This window comes from Ricinus communis, chromosome 2 (genome assembly GCF_019578655.1).
Source record: "Ricinus communis isolate WT05 ecotype wild-type chromosome 2, ASM1957865v1, whole genome shotgun sequence".
NCBI classification, from domain to species: Eukaryota; Viridiplantae; Streptophyta; class Magnoliopsida; order Malpighiales; family Euphorbiaceae; genus Ricinus; species Ricinus communis.
The window spans coordinates 1,436,540-1,449,455 of record NC_063257.1 but is presented as its reverse complement, the minus strand read 5'-3'; the positions used below and the strand labels follow the sequence as shown (position 1 = coordinate 1,449,455).

The following is a 12,916-nucleotide window of genomic DNA, read 5'->3' as shown; positions in this document are numbered from 1 at the left end:
GTTATACTTCTTTGGAAGCATATATTTATATTATTATCGATGTACTTTTTAGACAAATAAAATTAACAAGTGGATAATACTTATATCATTGAAAAATTAGGTGAATTAATTTGAATATCTATAAGAGACTGCTCTATATATTATACCGTAAGGAAATAATGTTCTTCCTGCTAGTTCGATTTAGACTTTAATTTAGCTGTAATGAAAACGACAGGAAGTGCATATTTGAACAACTATGTGTGTATGAAGATATAATTTCTATTAACTGCAGCTTGAACAGATATAACAGTTTTAATATCACTAGTAACCACAAATGCAAATAAGCTCCAAATTAGAATTCTTAGATTAAGAAAGATTATCATTCTACCAAAAGAAAAAGGAAAAAAAAAATTATAAATACGGCCAAATTAAAAGGAGCTAATTGCGCTCCAAAGGCAAACTAATTTATATTTTTTGGTAATTGAATTTGAGATAGACAAGACATGAAGAATCAATTGGCCATTTATGCTAGAACAAAATACAGCTGTACAAAAACTGTATGAGTCCCAACTTATGTACTTGCATGTTTTGGAAGGAGACTACCATACACGAGACCAACAAATAGATTAAGACTGAGTTCCTTGTCAATTGTCATTAATATCACTGAAAACTCTGCCTAAACTAATCAAATTATTCATATATTAATAACTTAAATGGGCATTCGGAGACATAATCTTCTGACAAAACTAATGTATCATAGGAAGGTTATATATACTTGGGGTGGAGCTTTGATTTTATCTCTAACATACACGATATATGAATCCACCACCACATCCATACTTTGTCGCATTATTAACCTGTAAAATTTTTGTCTTCAGTTTCAACTTAAAGACAACGTCACGTTTGCATTATCTTCACTGGTCTGTACTTAACCATGGCAAGATCATCAAGCAAACAGCAAAAGAAATATACCCACTGCGTGCCATCCTCCTAAGGTTGTCCCCAATACGCCAAAAGTTGGTAAAATTAACATTCGCAAACCCAATTTATAAAAGAATTGAGACTTTAGTTAGAGAATTGCATATTACCTGGACATGGCATGTGCCAGCTATGTAATTATAATTATTATTATTATAGAAATGTATTTAAATCAAGCTTATTAACATAAAGATAAAGCAAGGGATTAGTGGATAGAAAGGGGTTAAAAGAGATTCCCACAAACAAACAATAAAAATTTGTATAAACTGCTAACAAAAGTTTTCTGTTGTAACTAAATTATGGCAAACACACGTCCCCTTTCCACCTTCCAAAAAAATTAAAATTATTTACATTTCACGCTTCTCTAACTTTATAAATCTTTTAATTAATTAATTAACTATTTCTATTTACTTTATTATAATGTCAAGTCTGCCAAGAATCTTTAACATCAATGACGTCCATTCTTTAACTTGAGACTGCAAGATTCAATTTGGTTGACAATAAAATATTATTTATTTATAAGTTCTTGACCAGTTTCATCCTTTATAATTAGCCAAGTTTCTTCCCTTTAGCATATATCAACATTCTTTCTTAGAAATGCATATATTGTCATTATAAATTACAAATAGAATTAGCTAAGTTTTTCTTTACCTAGTAAAATTTGACTAGTTTTTCAATTACAAGAAAGCATAGCTTAATAATCTAACTCTTACAATCAGTTAGATTTGTTCTTATCAGTTAGATTTGTTCTTAGTCTTAGAGCCTCAGTTTTAACAATTAAACCAATTCAACAATGCATTCCATAGAATTCGAATTTCACATTTTCAAAATGTGAGGTGAGAGACAAAAATTTCACTTTTGATTTAATTAATGATAATAAAAAATTAAAAAAAGAAAAAGGAGTAACTGCCCGTACAATAGGGAAACGACGAGCCGTGGGTCCGTGAGGCTCGTGACACAGCCCAGTACAACTAAGCGGCTACGAACCTAGACGCACTTTTCCAAAAGTACTGAGCCAATTTGACCATTTTGCGTCATGAAAATATCCTCTTATTTCCCTATTGGACGTAGGATAGGTTCTGGCGGGTCCCAATTTATGACCCCCTCCAACTCATGTCTTCCAAGGCATAAGGACGGTGCCATGTCAGCCACCTGACAGTGACGTGTGCTAACGGTATTCCTCGACCACCGTGCTAGCATGAAATCTATTATTACATGTTAGCGCCACGCGGACTACTGGGTCCTTATAGCCCTTGAGAATCGGAAATTTGCGCTATCGAGCTCCAATAGACGAAGGCCACCCGTCGGAAAGAGAAAGAAATGGCCTTGGTCTTGCAATATAATTTCTAAATTGCCATTCCCTGAATCCTGCAAATATTCCTCATATCTTCCCACATTTTTGTCCGGAAAAAAAAACAAAGAGGGAAAATATTAAATGAAGAAGAAAACAAGTCATGAAAATAGAACAATACCTTAGCATAATCTATGTATGTCTATAAATATTTGTAGCAAAAACTAATGCAATTTTATTGTTGTTTGGTAATAATAATGGTTAATCATGTTCGGGAGGCATGCACTTAGATATAAAACAATGAAATATGGAAAATAAATGGTGTGATCCTTAAATCCTAACAAGTGGGGTATCTGGTCTGGCTATGGGTGACGTTTCGGGCGGATGGATCTAACCCTCTCATAACATGCTCGTGGACCCATTAATCCTTTATTGGCTTCATCTTGACCATTCAATTAAGGATTGCCATTTTCTTTATTATATATAAATGAAATGACTAGCCAATGAAAAGAAAATTATTATTTAAACCTTGATTACTATGTTCATATCTATTCATGGCATATTGTAGCCATTTAGTATATGTATTTTATATGATTAACTTCATATCAACCAGAAACTAATTTAGATTTAATTTTATCCATCAATACGTTCATTTAACTATGAAGTTTATTTAATTTGATGTATAAATTGATGGTAAATAACACAACAACATGGATATAACAGAACATATGAATGAGAAATAATAATGGGAATGATTGCTCCTGATGGCCGCTTAGAAGCGCCAAACGTCATAATATATGAGAGATTAATAAGATATAAAAAAGAATACAAGTGAAGGTTGATTGGGGGGGATGCTGAAATATGGGCAATATAGGGATTATCAGGAGGAGGTATTTTGGCAGCTAGCTTTCGAGAAGCAAAACAAAAGTGCGAAATAGGGTATCCTTGCACATGGGTTATGGTCAGAGTTTGAAGAATAAATAATAAGTTATATGTTGAAATATTTGCAAAACAAGTTTTTTTTTTTTTCCTTTTTCTTGAGAAAGAGAAAGAAAAAGAGCATCTCAAAATGGCATTAAGCTGAGCCATCTGTAAATGTAATGTAAGAAGTTCCAACTTTGCATGTGGTGGGTTTCCAATCTCATTTTTCCACTTCGTGCGCTAAAAGTATGCCGCACGGACAGCCCAGAAAAAGAACTCTTTCCCTTTTCTTCTGCCTTAGCTTTTATTTTTATCTTTCTTTCAAACCTCTGTCTTGTCTTTGGCGGCTTCCGTGGTTTAAGTACATTGGTCTTCTTAATGACATTGATTATGCTTAATTAAATTTTACTTACGACTTATCGATTGTTTATTTTTGTGTGAACTGCATGTTATTAGCCTGTCTACCGCACCAAGATTACTCACTATATATGCACCCATCGTTTTGAAATGAATTGAATCAATGCACCCTGATTCGCATGCCATAAGAAAATAGATACTCATTATTATATCATTTAAATATTATTTTTTTTTTTCAGTAATAACGACATTGTATGAAAAATCGTATAAATTTACTTCTACATATTTTGGGAAGCTGCTTAGAAAAAAATTTATCATAACTTTTGTCACCAACCAATGCCTTATAATAGAACTTTAAATAGTTAATCAATGGTGTAATATATGTGCATTAATCTATAATTCTTGTTGTAATAAATTCATGCATGCTCATAACATCAATTTTTTTGTCAGTATTTAAATCCAAGCGTACATATAAAATTTCCCAAGCAGAATTCTGATTTATTTATACCAATTAAAAACTGCTGAAATATGATAAGAAAAAACCATATTATTTATTTCTGTTGCTGTCTTCATAACAATTAAAAACATTTCACGAAGAAATAAAATCAGAAGCAGATTTCTCATCATCAAATGTTTCATGCTACTTTTAAAATTCTAACATCACATGACAAAGTTTTTGAAATCATTAGCAAAATGCAATGTACTGAAAGCAAAATCTTGTTTTGAAGATATGAAAATATCTATTCCTTCAATAAATATTGGATTTGATTGTTAGATTTATCCACATTATAAATCATATCATATGTTTCTGTTGCTTCATTATTATGATACAAATATTATCCATTGTAATTCCCGTTAAATGACAAAATGCATTCCTATTTTAAAATGCTCCAACAACAGCAGACACTAACCCTGTAATTATCATCAAACGCCAAGCCTTATTTGCTATCTCATTCCTCTATAAAGCCCGCCTCCCTCCGCTTGTCCCAAACCCCCCAATCTTTCATTCCTCTCAACAAAGGGAATAACACCAAAGCACACTATCGACTGAAAAGGGTTGCAATCTTTTTTTCTTGTTTCCCTTTTCAAGAAAATGTCAGTGATGATGGGAAAATGCAGCAAGATTCGCCATATCGTTAGGCTACGCCAAATGCTGAGACGATGGAGAAACAAGGCTCGCATTTCAGCTAATCGTATACCATCAGATGTTCCTGCTGGACATGTTGCAGTGTGTGTAGGAAGTAGTTGCAGGAGATTTGTGGTGCGCGCTACGTACTTAAATCATCCTGTTTTCAAGAAGCTGTTAATGCAAGCAGAAGAAGAGTATGGATTCAGTAACCAAGGTCCTCTAGCGATTCCTTGCGATGAAACAGTGTTTGAGGAAGTGATTAATTACATTTCAAGATCCGAGTCAGGAAATTCAACTCGGCTCTTCAATCTTGAAGATTTTCAAAGATATTGCCATGTTGGTGTTAGAAGTAGTAAACTCGATTTTTGGACCGAATCAAGACCGTTGCTTAATGGGTTGGCTGATAAAACAATTTGGTAATGAACATATCAACTTCTTGAAAATAAAGAAAGAAAGAAAGGACGAAAATACTCGGATTCTGACCCGGGATTGACTCAGTCCGAGTTAAGAAAAGCTCTCCGCGGGGTTGACAAGGGCAACAAAATAATAATAAAAAAAAAAGACACTCCGCTGAGTTGTTCTGGTCCATGGGAATTGGTTTTTAACTTACCATTGTACAAAGAGGTAAGTTGGTGGGTTTAGGGGTTTCTTCTTCTTTTTTATTTTTTTCTTTTCTGGGAAATTTTCAATAGTTATTATTGGTTTGATTGGCTTGTGAGTTACGGAGATGAGTGAGTGTGTATTACAAAACTCCGGAGGAATCGATACATGGAGATGGCAAGAAGAGGTGGCAGAGTTATCCACCGAGTCGTCCCGGGTTCGACTCGGAGAGTATGAAACACTTGAAAAGTGAAACGGAAGGCTGATGAAGGCAAAAAAAGAAAAATAAAGTGATTATTAATTAAGTTTACATAATCACTTTTTGTAAATTCTGTTATTTATTAATCAATGAAACAATTTGTAGAGAAATCAATTAATTCAGCATGCTATAGTTCTAGTGATGATCATTATTACTATTATTTGTTGTTATTTGAATGTGAAGATAATATGGATATATATATTATACTAATTAAGCTATTAATCATGGTAGCCGTTGTGGGCTGATGGGAGTCATAATGGCATCAAACCACGTGAAAGAAAAATTGCCCCATTTGCTCTGCTTCGTATCTTATTCAATTTGTCCTTTTAACCCTTTCAAAGATTTGAATAATTGAGCCTTTTTTTTTTTCTTTTTCTGAAATCATTTAACTCAACTATCATAGTGTGTTTGTTGCTTCTACTTTAATCTATTAACTAATTCATCCTATAATTTTTATGGCTTCAAATTTAGGAAGTTTAATAATGCTACTCTCTAAATTACACATTTCTCGAATACATTCAATTTTCCTTATTTTTAATTTTGTATTACTTTTTACTTACAATAAAGGAAATTAATTTAATTTTAATTTTTTATCTAAATTGGGATACATGGTACTATCAAATTAAGTATGTAATTTTTCACAAATTTTCCTACTTCGGAGGCAATTATCTACTATCCTTTTTAGCAAAAAAATGAAATGAACAAAAGAAAGAGACTTAATACAAAAAAATCTGCTGGCATGCAACAACTTTTTGTTGGACCCTTTAACATGGAAGTCGTACTTAAATCTACCAATCATAGCCAACTTAAAAATAATGGGAGATTTGACTTTATAATAGGTTTCTTTTTTATTTTAAAATTTTTGTACAATTTCTGCGAACCAAAATGAGCTGATGGAACAATGATTCCATTTTAGAAGAAGGTGGGTATTTAAATAAATAATTCATAATCACTGTATTAGGCTGTTTTACAACTTAAACAATTAACTACCCGAATTTATTATAAACAAATGTCTATTCTGGTTGACCTTTGACCTAATGCCACTTTTCTCAATGGGCCACTGCACAGAACCCAGTACCTTGGCTCCTCTTCCAAGTAAAACCCATAAGTGAAAGAAGCAATGAATAAATAAATAAGCAGCTGTCAGTTTTCAATTGATCAAAACCCACTACCTCAAGGTGGGTTTGATTGCGCCAGTCATTTGGTCAAAAGTGCTATTTTCTTTTCCCAGAATATGCATGCACTGGCAATTTCATGTTATGTTGAATTATAAAGTTATTTAATAGAATACATATATTTTTTGCAAATATAATTTAACAAAATGAATAATATTTTATCAACATTTATCATTGATTTGAATGAAAACATTATATGTTAATGTTGTAAAGATAAATAGAGAAACTATAAAATGCACCATATATATTTTATGAGGTGATTATTTTATTATATTAATATATGCTTTTTGGAATATATTAAATTATCTTTTTTTTTAATTATTATTGCTATAAAAATCTTACTAAATTTAAATTTTTTTATATATCTATATTTAATTTAGAGTATGTTTGACAAGACCTTTACGGATAGTAAAGTATTTTTTTTAAAAGTTTTAATATAGTTAAATATTTAAAATTTAAATTTCAACTTTAATTAAGTTAGAAAAAAATTTTACCACCCCACCGTGGTCTAACTACTGAATCCAAGCTTTTACCACAAACTAAATTATGAATTTTTTATATTCTTGTTAAAGAAATGTCATAAGCATATTATTGCCTTGAGTTGTATATGATATTTCTAGCCAATCATTTTCAATTATTTTTTCCGACCTTAAGAAAAATAATCTATAATAATATTACCTAAAGGAGAAGCATAACTGCCCATTTCCAAATAAATATGAATGCAAAGTCTTTAACACTTCAACTTGATCTTCTTCTTCTTCTTCTTCTTCTTCTTCTTTTATTGATTAACCATAAAATATTTCAGAAATATACTTTAAATATTATTGCAAAACCGGATGATATTTTAATATAGTTTTAGAAAGTCATAAAACTAGAGGAGAAATAGTAATTAATTACCCCCTTTACTAAATAAATTAGTGGATCTATCATGTATCAAAAAAGAAAAAAAAATAAATGCATAAATAGGGAAGTTTATTTCTATATATAAATGGTAATTGCGTATTGAAGATTACCAAATATGTGAATGGTGGTGAGCATATATTTGCCGGCGAGACTGCGTGCCGTAACCCTAACCCTAACCCTAACCCTAACTCAAAGACCACGACAACATCGACTTCGGTACACCACAAGCAAAAAGCATAAATATTTGTTGAAAATGACAACACGTATTTGTAACGCACAAAAATGCATTGTCATGTGAAGTCCTTGATTTCAAATTCTCCACTGCTTATGAAAATGGATGTCTTAATCACACAGTAGTTTTAATTTTTGGGTCTACAGCCGTCCAATATCTTTCAGAGGAAGGACACAGAATTTGTAACTCAAGCATTAGAGCCAGAAGTAGTGGCATTATTATCATGTTAAAACAAATATTGCAAATTGAATCAGATCTGATAGCTTTTTTTGGGTGTATTATGGTGGAAGGTGGACCAAAAGGATTTAGGTTTTTTTTTTTTTTTTTTTTTTTTTAAGTGTAATGTACAATGATTAAGAAGATCAGATTATGATAGGATTTGGTTTCATTTCAATTGAATTGGTTGGAAGGTTTGACGTGGCTGATTTCTCAACTGATAAGTGATAATTGAGTGGTTGTAAATTTAACTTCTTTAGATGACATGTGACAATGATAAAGATAAATTTAGACGGAAAAAACTTATCTTTAGATCCCTGAATTTATTTAATTTTCTTTTGGGGTATTGGGTTCTTAAATATGTTGTGCTATTATTAGGTATATGGATTATTTATTTTTGTTAACATTACAGACCTTCTTTTTACTTAATATGGAGAACATGATGTATCAAGGAACCTATATGAAGCATGAGCTAGAATGAATAACGAGTGAGAAAAGGGAGCTTGTTTCTCAAAATTGCATCGGTTCAATGAGAAATTGAAAGCTTAGTTAATAGATTGTTGAAGATGCGCTTGAAAAATCTTATTGAGAATAGACATTCAATCACATTATATGCTTTATTATTAAGGAAAAACATTCAATTATTGATATTTACGGAAATAATAGTTTAAGGATATAATAGAATAGAACATATTGTTAAGCATTCAATGCTAAAGATGAAAAATTGAAAGATGGGCTTGAAGATAGAAGAAATAGAAGGAGATTGAATTCAGGCCACAGTACAAGTCCATTTTGGATGATATCAATCAGTGATTATCTTGGACAATGGCTTCTAATGTGTTCAACGCAAAGAATAAGGATAGCTAAAAGTGTTGATGCTCAAGTTCAAAACAAACTATTTTTATTTTGTAAAATATAATGATGAATAGAATATTAGTAGTAATTGTACAGACAGAGTGAAAGTATGGCCGAGGATTGGTTACAGGCTTTTCATTTGATAACTGGCTCAATATATATGGCCTTTAAATCTAAAGCTAAAAGGACTCAACCCAATACATAAAGTCTGTTAATACTGGGCCCTAATGGCTTCCTTATCAAATGGTATTTCAAAATTAGGCCTCTTCATCCTTATGCACAATTATACCCTTTTACATATTCTGGAAGGCCCAAATATATTTTTGTTTATGGCTCACTGTTCTTTCAATCGTCTCTTTCGTTCAATAATGCCTTCGCTTGTTGTGCATAAACCTATTCTCAGCGTGGTAAAACAGGGCCACTGCTTCATATGAGAGTGATATGATGGATCCATACACAATTATTGACATGAACTATGTCGTGATGAAGTATAAGGTTTTGTCGCATGAATTTTGTTAAAAATGTATAAGATATTTAAGATGGTGTATTTAATTCTTTATTTGTAAAGCAAGAATGGACCATATACATTGGAGGACAGTATTAATCGCATTGCCGGTTGTTTAGAGATCTAATAAGCCCACTGAGAAATAAAGGTCACGTGTTGCCCCTTGTGAATATTAGATGGAAAAATTGGAATTACTCAAAAACTAAAATAGTTGCTCGCAGCTCACTACCAAAAGTGGGGACTTGTGCTTTCTTTTTGACACTGAATTCAGAGCCACCCTCTCCACCTACTTACTTCACAAATTTGGTTAGATCTACAATTTTTTGGTTTTCTGTATTAATCAATTTTTACTGGTTTCGAATTGACATTGAAGTCTTTCCATGCAGGTCCCTAACACAACAAACCAGAAAATGAATTGAAAATACTGGAGCGTCGATATATTTCATGTCCAAAAGTGGGTAACCGACTATAAGTAAGAATTGAAAGTTTTTAAGTAAACATCCAAAGGGAGGTAAATAGTAGTCTGGTATATAGTTAGTGGCATGTGGGTATCCAAGATTTTTGCATGGACCATCCATGCATGACAAACACACTAACTGCTACTCTAACCTCCACATACAAAACAACAAACACCACAACGTTACAACTTTCTGAGTACTGAGGCGTGCTTCTTTACTCTTTCGGACAACTTTGAACAGGACGAATTTGGATTATGTATGCAGAAGCTCTAATAATATTTTGCTATGGACCACTATTGCAGTATTGTATAGAATAGATATCATGTGTGACATCAACTGATGATGGATTGGATTACCTTTGTTTGCCTTCTTTATCTTCTTCTTTTTCTTTTTTCTTTTTTATCTTAACTCTGATTATTTTCATACATGCATATCAAAAACGCAAAGTAGGTGAGGATAGGAAACCGCAGTCACTTGCTCACAAAAACCAACTTGGACGAATCTTTGTTATGGCTTCTTACCAAGTTGTATATGAATTTGCCCTGCTTTCTTTCCCAGGCATCTTTCTAGGATTGATCTACTTTACTTGTTCAATATTTCAATTATTTTATAGAAAGGAAAAGATACAAGTTATCGATAATTTTTTTACATTATTTCATATGACTTGAAGAAGAATTCTGCTTTTTATCATTAGGCTTCATTTTATTTTACCAGATCTTCAATTTAAGTATGTAGATTAGTAAGAGTAATTATTTGATTCTTTTCAATAATTTGATAATGGAATTGCTTTTATTTCTTTTTATTTGTTGTTACTTTATAGCTTGTCCGGACTCTGAAAAACTTGGATTAGTTTGGCTTAATTACCTCAAAAGGGGGAATATGATTTCAATTAAATGATGATTTGTCATAATTAGAAAGATCAATTAAAGCAAAGGATATATAACAGTAATATAAAATATACAGAAAAAAAGAAAGAAAGAAAAAGATAATATAAAATGTCCACACTAAAATAAAGAATGATTACAGTGTTATTGACTCTATAATCATAATGTCTCTTATTTTCTTTTTCTCTTAATTGGGTAAAGATTTCTATGTTTTTATGAGAAAATAGAAAGAAAGCAATGGTGATTTTTGGTCTTAAGAGGAGCAGTTATTGCATGTTACAAAGCCTCAGTGTCTAGTTTAGCACCAATGTTAATGTCAGGAAGCAGTCATGTTGTTGTTTCTTTGTGTCAGTTCCAGTTGCCATATTTCTTTTTTAGAAAAGAAAAAATTAAAGTGTGACTGTGAGAGAGTACAAACAAACTTTCTATTGGCAAAATTTCAGTATTTCTTTGGGGCTCTAAAGAAAGAGGGAAAGAATTCCCTTTTGAGATGGGAGGAAGAACATGCTTTCTAATAAGCCTCTTCAACCCCTTTCTATCTTCAGGTCATCAATGGGCCCTTTGCTTACTCGATAACGAGCTTCTTCTTAGCTTACCTCAACTTCCCCTTTTGTCAAATCACAAGCCCTATAACTTCATCGTTTGAATCCCCCATACTTCTAGCTTTGGACCCATTATTCCCATACTATTACATGATTATTGCTGTTATGCCTGTAATTTCATAGTCGATTTTTTAAAAAAATAAAATTAATAAAAATGCTGAATATATATCAAATTCGGAATATTTTTTATCTAAAAGCTTAATCTTGCCTTATTTGAGAGGACAAGTTTGAAATTTAGTACGCAATTAATTATTGAAGACTGAACAACTGCTATTGTATGCAATTAATTTCGATGTGAAACCATTAATAAAAATGTTAATCACTAACCTAACCCCTATCCCCCATTATGATATCTTATTTCTAAACCTTGTTTGCAATGGGGATGATGGATGCTAGGGTGGGGGTGGGGGTTAATGGCTAGATTGCAGTACTTAATGTTGACAAGCAACACAAGAAAACAAGAAGTAGATATGATGATCATGATCATGATCATAGCAAGGCCCAAAATGTGGAAAAAGAAAATGAAAAATCATGATCCCTACAGAGAGAAGCGAAAAGGAAAAGTGAACCGAGGGGGTAGGGGAGTGGTGCCTTAGAGAAGTACCAAAGGGAAAAATCGAATCCAAGGAAAAAACCTCTTTGCTTTGGCATTAAAAAGGCTAAAGACATTAAGAGGTGGCCTAAAGCTGTCTTGTGCTGAGTGTTAGGTCCCACGAAATAAAATTAAAAAAAGAAAAAGTGCAGCTTTTTCTCAGGTTCCAATTTCTTCTATATCTATAAAATTCTTTCGTACTATCAAAGCGAAGGATTTTTATTTTCAATTTACTGCATAGGTAAATCATATGTGCATTACAAGGAATGCCCTTTTGAGCATAAAAAATTTACAAAAAGAACAAAGAAGACAGCAGGCGAATTAAGAAGGGAGTGAAGGAATAGAAGGGGAAAGTGCATCGATGCAATCCAAGGAATACCCAAAATGAGAAGGATGGGAAAGCAAAATCTAAAGTTCTTGAGAATCAGAATATGGAAAATCAAACATGAGAAGTCCTGGCATTGAGGCCACAATTTATGCTCGAATTTGTTTAATTAGTTTACTTATATTTTGCCCACAGTTTTCTTGTTTTACCTACAAAAACATTTTGGATAGGCCATTAGTAGTGGTGAGATGGGATGAATATGCAAAACCAAAGACTCCTCATATAGAAAGGAACCATTTCTTGAATAATTCATTTCAATAAAAGCAAAAGGTTTGAAAAGAGAGAAAAATAAAATAAAATACCCACATCAGACAAAAGGTTGTAGATAGAGAGTCACATACTAAATAAAGATAGCAATGTAAATGCATCATTTTCGTGCAGTGTCCTTTTTGGATTCTTAGAAGGCCACCATCATTACCCATTTTTATCTCCACTACAATTCTTTCTACACTATACCAACACCGTCGATGGGGACGGATCTATATGAAGCAAAGCTTCATCATGCCCTAATGCCTTTTCTCTCTTTCACGAGTGTATCTCTCTCGCAATATGAGAAGTATACAAAGTAAAGTGAAAATGTTTTGTCGGTCCAATT

The 12,916-nt window shown here is 32.3% G+C and overlaps 1 protein-coding gene across 1 annotated transcript; it reads left to right on the top strand.

Annotated features, from left to right (window-relative positions):
- The first annotated feature begins 4,496 nt into the window (after positions 1-4,496).
- On the top strand, positions 4,497-5,636 carry LOC8274638 (auxin-induced protein 6B). Its single transcript, XM_002510465.4, has one exon. The coding sequence runs from the start codon at positions 4,620-4,622 to the stop codon at positions 5,073-5,075; it is 456 nt and encodes a 151-aa protein (XP_002510511.2). The 5' UTR covers positions 4,497-4,619; the 3' UTR covers positions 5,076-5,636.
- Positions 5,637-12,916: the final 7,280 nt, after the last annotated feature.